This window comes from Calliphora vicina, chromosome 3, assembly GCF_958450345.1.
Source record: "Calliphora vicina chromosome 3, idCalVici1.1, whole genome shotgun sequence".
Lineage (NCBI taxonomy): Eukaryota > Metazoa > Arthropoda > Insecta > Diptera > Calliphoridae > Calliphora > Calliphora vicina.
Genome location: NC_088782.1, coordinates 69,829,292 through 69,845,947, shown reverse-complemented (window position 1 = coordinate 69,845,947; position 16,656 = coordinate 69,829,292). Strand labels below are relative to the sequence as shown.

Sequence of the window (16,656 nt, the reverse complement as noted above, 5' to 3'; positions counted from 1 at the left end):
TAAACAATTTTGGCAAAATGGAATATTTTTAAAGGTCGAACTTGAGGGGTGTTCGAGGAAGAAAAGGGAAATTGGTACTTTTTCCTAATGGTACTTTTTTAATATTTTAAATTATTGCCCTTATCGACATTAAAGTTAGCTGATTTGTATCTGAGTGAAGTTTGTGTTAGGCATAGGGTATAATATTTAGGTACCAAAATGTGTGAACAGAACTATAGGTACTTTTTTGTTCTTCTAATGGTACTTTTTTGAAATTTCTATAACAATGGACTTAGAAACATGAAATTAAACATATATGGTCCTAAGTGAGTGAGAATTCTAGGGGGAGACTTTTTGGTACTTTTTCTTTATTGGAATGGTACTTTTTGTAATTTCTTCACCAATGAACCTAGAAACATAAAATAAAGCTTATATATAAACCGAGTGAGTAGGAAACCACAAGTGTGGGTTTTTTGGTACTTTTTTTATATTCTAATGGTACTTTTTTGAATTTTCTATAACTATGGACTTAGAAACATGAAATTAAGCATATATGGTCCTAAGTAAGTGAGAATTCTAGGGGGAGACTTTTTGGTACTTTTTCTTTATTCGATTGGTACTTTTTGTAATTTTTTCACCAATGAACCTAGAAACATGAAATAAAGCTTATATGGAACCGAGTCAGTGGGAAACCACAATTGTGGGGTTTTTGGTACTTTTTCTATATTCTAATGGTACTTTTTTGAATTTTCTATAACAATGGACTTAGAGACATGAAATTAAGCATATATGGCCCTAAGTGAGTGAGAATTCTATGGGGAGACTTTTTGGTACTTTTTCTTTATTCGAATGGTACTTTTTGTAATTTCTTCGCCAATGAACCTAAAAACATGAAATTAAGCTTATACGGACCGGAGTGAGTGGGAATCTACAAGTGACTGCTTTTTGGTACTTTTTCTATATTCTAATGGTACTTTTTGAATTTTCTGTAATAATGGACATAGAAATATGAAGTTAAGCATATATGGTTCTAAGTGAGTGAGAATTCTAAGGGGAGAGTTTTTGGTACTTTTTGTTTATTCTAATGGTACTTTTTTGAATTTTCTATAACAATGAACTTAGAAACATGAAATTAAGCATATATGGTCCTAAGTAAGTGAGAATTCTAGGGGGAGACTTTTTGGTACTTTTTCTTTAATCGAATGGTACTTTTTGTAATTTCTTCACCAATGAACCTAGAAACATGAAATAAAGCTTACATGGGCCCGATTGGGTGGGAATCCACACGTGGTTGCTTTTTGGTACTTTTTCTATATTATAATGGTACTTTTTGAATTTTCTACAATAAAGGACCTAGAAACATGAAATTAAGCGTATATGGTCCTATGTGAGTGAAAATTCAAGCGGATACTTCATGGTACTTTTTTTTATTATAATGGTACTTTTTTTAATTTTCTATAACAATGGACTTAGAAACATGAAATTTAGCATACACGGTCCTAAGTCAGTGAAAATTCTAGGGAGAGACTTTTTGGTACTTTTTCTCTATTCGAATGGTACTTTTTGTAAATTCTTCACCAATGAACCTAGAAACATGAAGTAAAGCTTATATGGACCGGAGTGAGTGGGAATCCACAAGTGCCTGATTTTTGGTACTTTTTGTATATTGTAGCGGTACTTTTTGAATTTTCTGTAATAATGGCCATAAAAATATGAAATTAATCGTATATGTTATAAAGTGAGTGAGAATTCCAGGGGGAGACTTTTTGGTACTTTTTCTTTATTCTAATGGTACTTTTTTGAATTTTTTATAACAATGAACTTAGAAACATGATATTAATCGTATATGTTCTAAAGTGAGTGAGAATTCTAGGGATAGACTTTTTGGTACTTTTTCTTTATTCGAATGGTACTTTTTGTAATTTCTTCACCAATTAACCTAAAACCCTGAAATTAAGCTTATATGGGAGTGAGTGGGAAACCACAAGTGGGGGATTTTTGGTGCTTTTTATATATTCTAATGGTACTTTATGAATTTTCTGTAATAATGGACATAGAAATATGAAATTAGGCGTCTATGGTCCCAAGTGAGTGGAAATTCAAGGCGCTTGGTACTTTTTCTTTGTTCTCATACGTACTATTGTGAATTTACTATAATAATGGACCTAGCGTTTCCAAAAAACCAAAGAATTTCAAAACCGCGGTTTTGTTTTTTTTTTGGGTTTTGTGATAATTTTTAAATATTAATTGTTATAGAAACAAAATTAGTTGATAATATAGGAAAGGCTATACAAATTTAAAATTCAAAATCGACGGGTTATGGTTTAGTGAATGCGAATTCAGAAGTGATAATCAATGGTACTATTTGTTTATTGTAATGGTACTTTTTGAATATTTTATAATAATTTTAGGCACACATGATTTTAAATGAATTTGAATTCACAAAAGGTGACTTTAGTGGTAACTTTCTTTTGCATTTTCTATAATAATGGACCCAGAAATATGAAATTAGACATTTACAATTAGATTCACAAAGGGAGACTTAATAGTACTATTTCATTCTTCTAATTGGGGTGGCGAAGCGCACCGGGTCTGCTAGTATCCTAATATTTCACAATGGTTTTTATAGGTTTTCAAGCAAAAAATGTCCTAAAATAATACTACTTTGTATGCTATGTTTATTGTGTTATCGTAACCAACCAGCAGAGACTTGCGCCGAATGCCTAAGAGTCGGTTAAGCAGAGCCACCGAGTCGTGATGTATTAGGACAATATGACTGATAAGAGACCTTGTGAATTGACCAATTGTTTTTCAAATATGTACTGGTTTTTACAGAATAACGAACTATTTTGTGTGTATTGATATTAATCATAAACATTTTCTACAAGATAAGATTTACTACAACGTTTAAAAAATATTATTTAATTAGAATTTGTTTTAATGAAATCAAAAAGTAGCTACTAATAAACAAAAAAAAACCTACCCAAAGCAAATCTATCATATTTATTATAATAGCCCCATTTTCTCAATCTCTGGTTATCGTCTTTCGTAACGATATACTTCCAATTAATATAATTTTCTTATGAGAAATGTCAGTATATCGTCACGATAATAACCAGAGATTTAGAAAATATGGGTCTATACGATTGAAATCTTAGATATTATGTTAAGTGGAGACGTCATATTAAGGTGAAGGGTATATAAGATCCCTTTCACACTAGGCAATTTAGTTGCGCAAGTCTCTACCTTACCTCTGGCATCTAAAAACTCAAGAGAATTGCGCAACTAAATTGCCTAGTGTGAAAGGGGTCTAAGATTCGGTACAGCCGAACATATATCTCTGACAACAATTTCCTATAAGGATGGCAACTCTCTTACCAACGTATAACATCTCTGTTTCGGTGCAACAATAAAATAAAACATGTGTTTTTGTTGTTGCAAAACGCGGTATCAGTATTAAAAATTATTTGTCATCGCAAGTTATAAACATTACCTGAAGTTTTTCCTAAAATTTACAAATAAAACTAACAATGAAATTCGTTATAGAACATTTGAGTAAAAGTTCTGGCCGCTTGGGTCAATTGGTGCAGCAGGAAAGTGCAAAACAATTCAAAACACCGTTGTTAGTGCAAGTTACAAAGGTAAACAAATCATAATCTTTAAGCGGCAACTTTATTTAAACGGGTAATATTATTAATTATTGACTGATTGCAGGGCGGCAGTATACCCTATCTAAGTCGCGAAGTATTTGACCATGTTGCTCAAGAGCCACAAGTGCTGCAAATGTCTTTGGCTACCATGGACCATATGAGAGAAGCCTTGAATCATTTCAAAGGTGGTGGTGTGTCGGGTTTTGTGGGTTTTAAGGATTATCCTACTATACTGACCATTAGAGACCCTTGTGAATTGGCGCCAAGTGGTTTTAATGAGAAAGATATTGTGCCGCTGTTTACACGACGCGGCAAAGAACCACTTTCTGTTCAAAAATTTATAAATCTGGTGGAGTCATTTAAACCCGACATTTATCAAGGTCTTTGTGATGCGGACACCAATTTTGATAGTGCTAAGAAAAGAATACAAAAATCTGTGGATCGCACTGAAACATTTATGGACTCTTGCTATGAGCATCACAACAATTCAGAGTCATTGCAAAAATCATGTCTATTTGCTCCCATTGTGGGTGGCTACAACACCTACAATCGCTCCCAATCAATTAAGCATGCCAAAGCGAAAGGTGCCGCTGTTATTGGTGGTTTTATATTCGAAGGTTTCCATTGTTATGGTTTGTCAGCAACGGAGGTTAAGGACGAACAAATTCTGCCCATTATGAAACATTGCCTTAAGGAATTGGATGCTGATAAACCGCTTATGCTGCCGGGTGCTTTTACACCTGTATTAATATTAAAGTTGGTTCAGTTGGGAGTTGATATATTTGATTCTTCATACGCTTATTGTGCAGCTGCTAATTTTAAGGCTTTGTCATTTAATTTTGATTTGAGCAGTAAGGCTACAGCAGCCCTCACGGAGACACCATTTATAGATATTACGGATGAGTGGTAAGTTTTGTTTTTTATAATTTCATTCCTCATGTTTCAATACCATTAATAAATGCTATATATAAACTATATCATTGTTTAAACCATTGATAAAGCACACATTGCTGGGATATAAGAAAAAAACACACATCTGGATTACTGAGTCATTAACAAAGAAAATATGGATATCTAATAATAGACTTTTCAAAGATCTTTCCAATATAACGCCATAGAAGTTCTGATGGACAATCGGGAGAAATATTTTTAACCCGCTTTTATTTTCCACCAACATTTTCTTACCAGAAATTTTTTCAACAAATCCTGTTTTCCATCATTATCTTAAGGTATACTTTGATGATATTTGGCACAGCCGAATATCTCTTACTTGTTTTTTTGATATATTTTTACGACTGAGTTCCGTTTCATCATAGATTACCTGACCAAAATTAACTAAAATCAGAATTTCTAAAATTGTGAATTTTAATATAAAATTGAGAATATTTTAAGTAAAACCTAACCACAAACTAAATTTTAAAGTTGGTTTTTGTTAACAGTCCAAAGCAGCGACTGAAGAAGTTTAAAAAAATTAAAAATTCTAGATCCTTATAGTTGAAGAATTATATAGAACTATGTCTATCAAAGGTACGAAAGAGTTAATTCTTAATTCCATTTTTGAAATCAAATTAAATTTATCTCTTAACCATTCCGTTAATGAATTCATTATGAATTAACTCATAGGCTTAATTTTGTTGTACCTCAAATGTATTGAAATAATTCCTTTGAGAATTCATTGTTTACGGTATTAATTCCTTATTGAATTATTACAATTTTCTTCCATTTAAGTCCATTACGAAATACCTTTAAATTTGTTTTGAATGATTAAATTTTTCTTCAATTCAAATCGTCATTTTGTAAACGATTAAAAGCAAAACAAAAACAACTGAACGAAGACAAATAATTTAATTCAATTTATATTAGATTTGAATTAATTTTGGTATTGAAAATAAGAAAATTCGGTTCATAAATGGCTGAGATATGAGGAGAAAACAACCACTACCTCAAGTTATTTACGTAGATAATTTCAAAGCCCTTTCCATTCAAATCTGTACAACTCATAGTGCAACAAATAGAGCTGTGCAACAGGTAGTTCAGTTAGTTGCTGTAACAGTTCGACTGTAGCCGATAGTTTTTATCTTAACCATATGTCTATGAGGCTCAAATTTGTAGACCTGGTGGGACAATTGAATAAGTGCAATGTGTCGTGAGAACTTTGATGACAGGCGGGGCAACGGTTTAAAGTGCCAGGAAGAATACGTTCTCGGTAGCAGTTGAGGAAACTGCCCCAACCGGCTCTTAATTGTGTCAAAATTTATCTTAAATGCCTGGGTAATGGTCTCTCACAATCCGAGATCGCAGGGTGGTTCATTTAGGACTCTATTGCGTCTAATGGCTTCAGAAACCGCTGTTTGATGCAATGTTTTCCGAGCGCTTACAATTGACAATCCGTCGACGTCCGATGTTATGACGTCTTGGGTGTCGCTGCGAAAGCGTAGAAACTCCATCCGGATGTGCCGGGAAAGGGGATCCTGTATCAAAAACTGATGGAGTGACTCGGCAGATGGCTTCCCAACAGGAACTGCCTAGTCAACAACACACTATGTTGTCTGACCGACAGTAACCTGGTCTCCTCATGTAGATGATCCACATTCTTCGTCTTGACACAACCAGTTGCGATCCGGAGAGCTTTAGTATGGGCCGTTTGTGAACCTCTCCATTGGGTGTCACTAATGAATAATTTAGTTGTTGTTGTTGTAGTAACAGTTCGACTGTACCCGATTGTTCTTTCCTGAAATTATAAGAGTGAATATTTTAATTATTTGTGTTGATGTCAGTAGGTGGAAGTGGGAGCTGGAGAAACTGCGCCACCTCAGTTGGTCTTAACCACAGGTCTATGGGGCGCAAATTTGTAGACCTGGTGGGACAATTAAATAAATGTATTGTATCGTGAGGACTTTGATGACAGGCGGGGCAACGGTTTAAAGTGCCAGGAACGATACGTTCTCGGTAGCAGTTGAGGAAACTGCACCAACCGGCTCTTAATTGTGCTAATATAGTTCTTGTATGCCTTGGTAATTGTCTCTCACAATCCGATATCGCAGGGGGGTGTTCATTTAGGACTCTGTTGCATGTGTAGCCATTAATGGCTTCAGTAACCGCCGTTTGATGCAACAATTTCCGAGCACTTGCAATAGACAATCTGTCGACGTCCGATGGTATGACGTCTTGGATGTCGCTGCGAAAGTGTCGAAAGTCCATCCGGATGTGTCGGGGAAGAGGATCCTGCATCAGAATCTGATGGTTGGGGTGACTCGGCAGATGGCATGCCAACAGGAACTGTCTAGTCAACAACACATTATGTTGTCTGACCGACAGTAACCTGGTCTCCTCATGTAGATGATCCACATTCGTCATCTTGACACAACCGGTTGCGATCCGGAGAGCATTATTTTGGGCCGTTTGTAAACCTCGCCATTGGGTGTCACTGAGGAAAGAGGTCCATACTGGGGCAGCATAGTTGAGAAGAGAGCGACCAGTTGCCTTGTATGTCGCTACAATCGTCTCTTTGTTCATGCCCCAAGAGGTGCCAGCTAGAGCTTTAAGGACCTTGTTCCTATTTTTAACCTTTTGGTTGATGTAGGTTGCGTGCCTTGAAAAGTGAAGGAGGCTGTCGAAGACTACCCCTAAAATTTTCGGGTTTTGAACCGTGTGGATAGTTCGACCTTCGACTGAGATGTTGAGCGCCGTCCTTACTTCTTTAGTCCAAGTGGTGAAAAGGGACACCGAGGATTTCGGAGCAGATAACCTGAGTTTGCGTTCCTGAAAAAAGTCTGTTATGGTGGCCAGGTATCGGGTGATTTTGGCACTTATGTCGTCGATGTTGACACTTGATGAAATTATAGTGCAATCATCTGCATACGACACCATAGAGACATTTGGGGGGGGTTCAGGTAGCTTGGCAAGATATATGTTGAAGAGCATCGGTGATAGTACTCCTCCTTGTGGCACGCCCATCTTTATCTTGCGGTATTTTGATTTCTGGCCTCTGAACTCGACAAACGCATGTCTTCCACATAGATAGTTGGCTATCCAGCGTTTGACATCATTTGGGAGTGTGGAGTTCACGATGTCATTAATCAGTATCGAGTGATCGACCGTATCGAATGCCTTGGATAAATCCAGTGCGGCGACGATGGTACGTTGACACGGTCGTTGCTGATTGAGGCCATTGGCGATCTGGGAGGTTATCTGAGTTAGAGCCGTTGTTGTGCTATGCGCTTCCCTGAATCCATATTGATGTGTGGCGAGCGGGAAATGCTCTTTCAGGGTGGGTAATAGTAGGGATTCTAAAATCTTTGCTATTGGTGACAATAAGGAGATGGGGCGGTATGATTCTCCTAGGGTAGCTGATTTTTCCGGTTTTAGAATTGGGATAACTCGAGCCACTTTCCAGATATCTGGAATCACCAAATGGTGAATCGAGAGATTCAGAAGGTGGGTGAGATATTCCAGACCTACTTTACCGAGCTTCTTTAGCATTATCATTGAGATACCATCCGGACCTAGAGCTTTAGAAGGTTTCGATTTGGAGATAATGAACTCGACTTCACGGGAGTGAAGGAGCGTGGCTGAGGATCTCGAGTAAGATTCTTAGTTCTCCGAACTATAGTCCTTTTGGTCCGGCTCTGCGTGGCGGGGTGTTCTATAAATTGCCTGCAGAATTGTGTTGCGCATTTCTTGGCATCTGTATGTTGCAAGTTATTAAACGCAATAGCAGCGAGGTTTTGATTTCGATTATTGTTTCCAGATAGACTTTTGATAGTAGACCATAGCGATTTAGAGTCTGTTGAGCAATGATTCAGGTGGTCCAACCATTTGTTGCGGCGATGTTCGTCGACGATAAAGTCAATTTCAGCCGTCAACTGCTCAATTTGCTCATTAGCTGGATTGCTAGCACGCAGGAGATCGCGTTCTTGAGCCAATCGTGCTGCCTGTGATGGAAAATTTGGTCTAATATTCGGTATTCTTCCTGCGGGGATAAAGCGCCTTACCGCCTGAAGGACTATCTTTCTAAAGATTGCTTCACCCCTTCGGCAAGTGACGTAGTGTATCGTCTATGTAGTTCGTAAAGCTGTGCCAGACAGCTTTGTTGTAGTTAACGAACGTGCGCTTATCTGGCTCCACAAAGTCGCTAGACTTCTCTACTGTGATCAAGATAGGGATGTGATCGGAGTTTAATGCCGTTTGGGCTTGGCAGGTGGTATGGGCAAGAAGCGACATGCAGACGATGGAAATGTCTGGGGAGCTTGAACATCGAGCAGTTATTCTCGTAGAGAGGTCTTCGTTAATTGCAGCGAAGTCCGAGTCGTCTATCTGGTCTGATAATGAAATACCGCGTGGATCGTTTGGTAGCTGGGAGTACCAACTCTCGTGGTGAGCATTGAAATCACCAAGTATTATTCTGTTATCTCCTTGCAAAAGGTGTGCTATGCTGGGATGATAACTAGTCCCAATGCTGTTTACGGGTGGAATATATACATTGACAATTTCTAACTCAATATCTCCAGTTTTTATTGAGATGCTCATTACTTCCAGGTAGGGGTCAGGAGAGGGGGAGGGGGGTGGTACTGTCAACGTATAATTGACGCTTCGCTTTATGATAAAAGCAAGGCCACCACCATGATCACGTTCCCTGTCTTTCCGAATGATGTTGTAATCACTGGAAGCCGAGAGTCTACAATCCCTGGTTAGCTTCGTTTCTTGAATGGCGGCAATGAGGATGTTATTAACATGCATAAAATTGGTGATTTCCACGACCTTATTTCTAAGACCATTACAGTTTAACTGCATGATCTTAAACGATACTTGGGAATCCCCGATATGCAAAGGCCGCCGGGTATGGTGCTGATGGGGTGGTATATTTAATATACTTGGCAGTTGAGGTGGAGTTCTTGCCGGGGTTTGTTGTTGTAGTAGAGGCAGATGTTGGGGTGTCTGCACAACAATGTGCGGGGTGAATTGCACAGGTGTGGCTGGGGTGGCAACTGTCGCCGGGGGTATGTTTATGCAACAGGGGGCTAAAAAGCTATTACTCCAGTCCTTGTGCGAGCGTAATCCAGAGCATCTTCTCATATGGCACCAATTTTTACAGCCATTGCACTGAATTGATGTTATATTCCTTCTAATTACGTCATGACAGACAGAACATGTCCATTGATTTGAACAGGGTCTGCTGTGTCCGGGGGTTGGGGATTGGACAAAATTTTGTCCGGGGGGTGGAGTTTGGACACGGGATTGTGGGATCGTAATTATGGGGGTAGTGCTGGGGTTTTGAGGCTGCGTACTACAACAAGATCCTACGAAGCTGGGGTTCCAGTCGCGGTGACTGGTGAGTCCTGAGCACCTTTTCAGGTGACACCATGTTGACATATTGAACAGAGCCAAATACTGGGACCTGGATTCTGTTCAACGCCGGCTATAATTAAAAGGATTTTGAGCAAAATTGCCGACATGTTTTGCTCACCTGGGGAAAAAACTTTCGGTTTGTACAGCTGTCGCTGAGTTGACAATCTTTGGCCGAATATGATTCGGGTCGTTCCGGAACGGAGATCCAATTGTCGTGGGAACGGAATAATTTAGTTGTTGTAGCAGCTGTGATTGCTGAGTTGACAGTCCCGAGTAAACTCGGGTCATTCCAGTGCGTAGAACCGTCTGTCGTGGGAATGAGTTAGTTGTCGTGACCTTCAGTTAGTTGTGCTGTCATATAATTATGCACCGATTTATATATTGTAATTTGTAATAGCAAACTTCTGCAAAATATTACCGGATTTAGACAAATTAATTTCCTCTAAATTTCCAAAAAAATCAAAATTCATCATCCACAAACTCGCATTGTTCAAATAAGCAAAACTAAATGTAAGAAAAAATAAAAAATAAATATACACACATTTTAGCTTAAAAGAAGACTTTACCCCCCTAATAAAGGACTGCTCTTGTTTGGCCTGTCAGAAACATACAAGATCGTATATACATCATCTATATAAAACATCGGAACTCTTAGGACCCATTTTATTAATGATGTAAGTATTCCATTTAATAATTTTTATAATCAAACATAATCATTTTTTACAAATTAATTACACTTTTCTACTTGCAGTCATAATTTACATCATTTAATGCAATTCTTTACAACAATACACAACTGCATTTCAAATGACAAACTCAACGAATTAATTGAACTGATTGAAATGCAAGGCAGTGACAAACACATAGAATATCGTATTGAGGCCAATACTAAAGTAATTAGTAGAGCTGGTTTGGGTAAAGGTTTTGCTGATGCCAAAGAATAATATTTAAAAAAAGACAATTAAAATAATAAAAACCTTAATGTGTATTCAATTCAATTCATTTTATATTTTATAATTTTATTTTTGTAATAAATGTACATTAACTTAACTTGTTATGTTTAAAATATTTATAAATCTTATTAAAAACTTGACCAGTTTCGTTAGTTATTTTTGTGATTATATCTAGCTCCGTTAGGTTGTTATAAAGATCATTCGCTAAAAGGAAATTTAAGAAATATTATTATGAACAGATAAAATTGTTTGTATATATTTACCTCCTACTGGCACAAAACCTGATAGTTCACAAAATCCTAGATTTATGTTATTCAATTGTTTAACAATACAATGCTGTGCTCTTGCGTAAACAAAGACTTTTAATTTCTGTTGGACTGCATGTTTCTCCGGCAGCACTGGTGTCATAAATACATTGTAGGGTATATTGTTATCACACAGCCATATTAGGAATTTATAGAGTTCATTTAGTTTTAGTTCAATTTTGGTTTTCGAATCATGTGTATCGATCATAAAGCATATGGCCTCTGTGGGCATACTAGGGTCTAGACGATAAATGTCTGGATCGGAAAGATGTTGTAATTTCTGTAAAAATAATAATTGATTGGCAGGTTTTTAGTTTTTTTTTTTAAATTAAAGAAATTTATGTTTAACTGAGAATGGAAAAATTTCGAATAGTTAAAAAGGATAAAGAGCTAGCAGGGGGTATGGACAAAGTTTATTAGTATTAAAAACAATTGCAAATAATCAGACCTTTAAAAATGTTGGCATACCGATCTTCACTGCGCTCTTGGCGATCAGAGTTATTGCCTAATGTTGCATTTGAAGTAACAACAGGATCCGGTACTTTACATCTATGTTATAAAATCTAAAGAGAGTTTTGCGATCACCCTTTTCAATATGTCTGTTACTAGAATTTGATATCGGTTTTTAAAAATGAACTGTGTGTAGTTGGGTATAGAAGCTGTCGTTTTTATATCGTTTCCTCTTGTTAGTTTTGTTCAAAGGACATTCGAAGGACCATCCTTGGGCATGCGTATTTCTGCACAATACTATTTCTTTATTCATACCCCAAGTGCTTACAGGTAGCATTTATAATGATTAAATGTTTGTCAGCTACAAGGGTTGTAACAACTATAAATACTTGGGGGCTTCAAACGGTTTCCTATTAGGTCGTATTGTCATAATGTCCTAATATATCTTTTTAGTTTAAAAAATTTTTTGTTGGGTTTCAAACAAAAAAATTCTAAACTAATACGACTTTTTGAACAATGTTTATTGGTTTCACAAAATAACACTTTTTTTGTTTGCAGCACAACAAGAATTTGTTTAAACTAAAAAAATATTTTAGGACATTATGACAATACGACCTAATAGGAGACCGTTTGAATCCCACCACTATATTTTGTCAAATCTTACAGCATTTGGATATAAATAATTTAGTTTTTATACAAAAAAACATTCAACAATTCCCCGAAATGTCGATTTAGCGATTCGTTTCTGTCCCTGTTTTGAATGAAAATGTTTTTCCTAATCCCCATCAATCAATATATGAAATATTTTAATTTTGGCATTGAAATATCTTCAAAATCAGCACAAGAATGACTGAGATATTAGCAAAAATCCACATGAACCTCGATTTTGTATCTGAATTGTCTGTGTTGAAATTTTAAATCCTTGCTTTTTCAGTTCTAAATCACTTCCAAAAGTTTTCCTCTAATAAAGTGTGAATCAAAATTTGAAAATATGCTTACCTAAATCAAATAGGTGCTACTTACATGGGTCCATTAAATGATTTCTTGATATATCGGATATTAAGTTCAGCACGTATGCAATCAAATAATAGGTATTTCCAAAACTTTTTGAAGAAAATCCGATATAAACAAATATGTAACTAGATAAAGCTTGTGTTTAGCCAAGAAATTTAGGTTTAATTTAATGAATAATACAACTCTGCCGACCAAATTCCGGAAATATTAACAGATTTTTCACAAAAAACCCGACCACATGGCCTTCAAATAATTTACGAATACATTATTGTTTTTTCTATAAAGATGAAGGGTATATATGATTCGAGTCAGCCGAATGTAGCCCTTCGAATTGTTTAAAAAATAACTGAACATTTCGAAAATACAATTCGATACTCTCAAAGTACATTTTACAAATTGGTATCCTCAAATTCACCACAAAAAACTTACCGCATGATCTATATACAATTCCTTCTCAATGCACATCAAATGCAGATGCAAATGATTCACTGACGCCAACGCTCCCGGACTATTATAACCAATTCGAAACTGACGGTTACCCTCCAAAGACAGCAAAAAATCAACACAAAATCTTAAAGCGTCCAATGTGATACGTTGAGGCAAACCCCTTCGAACATTGGGACATATTAATGTGTTATATTTTGTCACTGGACTGTTATTAATGATAAACGAGATTTCCGTATCTTCCTCAAATTTAAGTTTCATTAGGATTTCGGCGGCTGCCACTTTTTTGAAATTGAATTTTTCTTCATCGAATTGTGGATCCAAAGACAGTATAGTTTGTGGCGGTCTCCGTAAGGCACTACGTTTGGGATTAAACTAAAAATATGTTTGATAATTCACAGCTTTTTAATAATTTTTTTAGGTTTTTACCTCTGAATAGAACTTATATTTTCCGGGCAAATATTTGCTTTGTGTTACTTCCAATTTATAGGCAAATACGTTGGGAACTAGTTGAAGTTGTTGCCATTTTTGCATTAATTCGTTAAGGAAATCATAAGCTGGCTTTTTAAGGGACATTATGTGCTTTAAAAGAAAACAAAAACTGGTAAATAACGTTAGACTAAAAAAAAAATTAAAAACAGCTGTTTTTTATTTACATCCGTGCTGTCCAACTTTAGGCACTTTGCTTAAGGGATGTTAGAAAACCAAATTATTAACAGTCATTATTTTTTTTATAAAGAACATAGTGGTAGAATTTATTGGACGCTGGGGCTTATACTTTAAAAACTATGCCGTAAATTCAATTTTCAAAAATATAAAAGTGTATTTTTAAGATAAATTATAATTTATTAGATTCTCTATTAAAATATAGTAAATTTCAGTATTTTTAATAAGTTTATAGAAAGTTTTGGAAACTTTTAAACTTCTGAAAGAAAGTTGTTCGTGGGTTGATTAACAGTTCACGAACTATTAGTTGTAAGTTAAATGATTTTTTAAAAAAAATCATTTAACTGGTCAAGACAGAAGTGGAACTTTGAGGGAAATTACCATAATTTGGAGATTACTGCACGACAATGCTGGAAACAATGAAATAAGGTACGTGTTTTTATGTGGCCTACCAATTGCACTGTCCATCAAATTGAGACTTTTTGATTGTAACAGAATAGCGACCCTATAATTCTGAAAGGGCATGTTGAGTAGATCATTTCTGTCGAATAAAATTATAGTCCACCTGGTCTGACTTTTTTTTATAGTGGGTCAAAATTTTTATTTTTTGATAGAAGGGAGCAGTATACTAACTGAAAAAATTGTTTTAAGTTAATGTCTAAGAGAATTCTTATTATCAGAGTTATATTGTGGAATTTTATGGGGATTATTTTTGTGGAAGATGTTAACCCTCTAGCTCCTCTCCTTAGGGGTCAATTTTCGAATACTACAAAAACAACTTGCTAGCAGTTATCTAGTCCATATAAAAAGTTACAAGCACCCAAAGTTGGAACATGTAAAAATTACCGTATTTTTTAAGTTTTTTCCCAAAAAAAACCCTATATTTTTTCTTTTGTAGAAAAAAATGTTCTTCGGGACTATGTATATACAATTTGTATATGATCCAAAAAGAGAACCTACTGCAAAAGCGTGTAAAATAAAACTTGGTTAACTTAAGCGGTCCTAGTCGCCCCAGACCTATCCAAACTTCGCCAATTTGAAAAAAATTTAGGTTTGAGTAAAAAATTCTAAAAAGAAAAAACACAGATCCTCGAAAATGATCCATGTTTGTATAGCCCTATATCTTATTTAAATACGTAAAAAGTTATTTTACTATCGCACGGTAAATAACGTCACAGTAGGCACTTTAAACAAAAAAACTGTCAAAAATTATAATGTCATTGATTTAAGGACATACAAACCCGTTAAAAATGTACATTAATTAAAATTTTATATTTTTGTTCATGGAAAATCCATATATTAAAATTTTTAGTTTCTAAGGCAAAGTATAACTTCTGAGGTAACTGACGTCCTAAAAATTCATAAAATTATTTTATTGCACTAAACTGTTGGTATTGGCGAAAACTTGACGGATTGACGTTTAATCCGTCAAGTTTTCGCCAATACCAACTACTTATACAAAAAGCTTGTATTTATTCATCAGGAGCTTCACAAATCTTGCTCCCTTTTGAAAAATGTTAACGTGTTTTTATATATTCCATGGAAAATGTGTTTTGGAAAAAACGTAAAAAATATGGCCATTTTTACATGTTCCAACTTTGGATGCGTGTAACTTTTTATATGGACGACATAACTGTTAGCAAATTGTTTTGTAGTATTCGAAATTTTATCGCAAATATAATAATATTAAAAAAAAAATGTTGAACCTCCGTAGTCCCTACATATATAAAAAAACTAAAAAAAGATCGAGCAAAATTAAAAAAAAAATAAATAAAAAAACCTAAATAACTCTTGACCTAAAAGTGATAGCCTACATGTGTATATATGTTTTTTGTAGATCTTCTCTAGAGCTATTTATATTTTTTATAAATAGCTCATTCGGATCATAAATAGATTTTTGGTGAATTTTTTAAAAATGTGAGACCCAAGGTGGCGTGTAAGTTTGCTAATTACGCGTAAAGAGCTTTATTTTCATCTTTGCTATTTTTGGTGACCCCCACTGAAATTTTCCGGAAATTTCTCGAAAAAAGGGTCCAATTGACTCCTAAGGAGAGGAGCTAGATGGTTAAAATCTTCCAAAAAAAATAATCCCCATAACATTCCACAATATAACTCTGACAATAAGAAATCTCTTAGACATTAACTTACAACATTTTTTTCAGTTAGTATACTGCTCCCTTCGATCAAAAATTGAAAACTTTGACCCACTGTAAAAACAAAATCAGACCAGGTGGACTATAAGTTTATTCTACAAAAATGATCTACTCAACATGCTCTTTCAGAATTATAGGGTCGCTATTCTGTTCCAAAAATGCTGTTGGACAGTGTTGTTAGATCTCAATCCCATAGAAATTGGGAAATTGTAGATCGCAAAATACGGACTCAAAATTATGCCATGAAGGTAGCTTTGTCAGATTCCAGTGTTGTTCTTGTTTTCACATAGACTTGTTTACTAATACATATTCAGCACATAGGTTTTAGACAACTGAGTTAGGTCTTAGACAGGAGAGTTTCCGATCTATGTGTATTTCTCTATGCTTAAAACTATTTCGTTTGTATGCAGCACTTTAAAGTAATGCATAATCATTTTGTTAAAAGAATTACTTAAGAACATAACTACTTTTTTTTATTACCACTCTTTTTACATATTTACAAAAAATACAAAATGATGAAATGATTTAAATATTAATGATTTCATAACATGAACATAAACGACACAATCTATTAAGTTTTTTTTTTTTTTCAATTTCAACAATATTTAGGCATGAATTAAGAAACCATGAGCATCAGCATGGTGATCCAAGTGTTGTTCCTCTACAATCTTCTTTTTGGGAGTGTAAGGATTGT

General features: G+C 35.3%; 2 protein-coding genes across 2 annotated transcripts; one reads left to right on the top strand and one right to left on the bottom strand.

The window, feature by feature from the left end:
- The first annotated feature begins 3,453 nt into the window (after positions 1 to 3,453).
- Positions 3,454 to 11,027, top strand: LOC135954925 (queuine tRNA-ribosyltransferase accessory subunit 2). The gene is made up of 4 exons (XM_065505173.1): positions 3,454 to 3,620; positions 3,694 to 4,535; positions 10,526 to 10,651; positions 10,729 to 11,027. The coding sequence occupies exons 1-4, from the start codon at positions 3,510 to 3,512 to the stop codon at positions 10,919 to 10,921; spliced, it is 1,272 nt and encodes a 423-aa protein (XP_065361245.1). The 5' UTR covers positions 3,454 to 3,509; the 3' UTR covers positions 10,922 to 11,027.
- Positions 10,956 to 13,739, bottom strand: LOC135954926 (GDP-D-glucose phosphorylase 1). Its single transcript, XM_065505174.1, has 4 exons — positions 13,573 to 13,739; positions 13,129 to 13,518; positions 11,194 to 11,515; positions 10,956 to 11,134 (listed from the first exon to the last, which is right to left on the bottom strand). The coding sequence occupies exons 1-4, from the start codon at positions 13,717 to 13,719 to the stop codon at positions 11,019 to 11,021; spliced, it is 975 nt and encodes a 324-aa protein (XP_065361246.1). The 5' UTR covers positions 13,720 to 13,739; the 3' UTR covers positions 10,956 to 11,018.
- Between the last annotated feature and the right edge of the window lie 2,917 nt (positions 13,740 to 16,656).

What these genes read in the sequence shown, in the direction of transcription:
- LOC135954925 (XM_065505173.1), top strand. Translation starts at nt 3,510, where the DNA reads ATGAAATTCGTTATAGAACATTTGAGTAAAAGTTCTGGCCGCTTGGGT. An exon ending in TGTTAGTGCAAGTTACAAAG is followed by an intron (nt 3,621 to 3,693) that starts GTAAACAAATCA and finishes GACTGATTGCAG; the next exon opens with GGCGGCAGTATACCCTATCT. An exon ending in ATAGATATTACGGATGAGTG is followed by an intron (nt 4,536 to 10,525) that starts GTAAGTTTTGTT and finishes CACACATTTTAG; the next exon opens with CTTAAAAGAAGACTTTACCC.
- LOC135954926 (XM_065505174.1), bottom strand. Translation starts at nt 13,719, where the DNA reads ATGTCCCTTAAAAAGCCAGCTTATGATTTCCTTAACGAATTAATGCAA. An exon ending in AATTGTATATAGATCATGCG is followed by an intron (nt 11,516 to 13,128) that starts GTAAGTTTTTTG and finishes TTATTTTTACAG; the next exon opens with AAATTACAACATCTTTCCGA. An exon ending in AGGTTTTGTGCCAGTAGGAG is followed by an intron (nt 11,135 to 11,193) that starts GTAAATATATAC and finishes ATTTCCTTTTAG; the next exon opens with CGAATGATCTTTATAACAAC.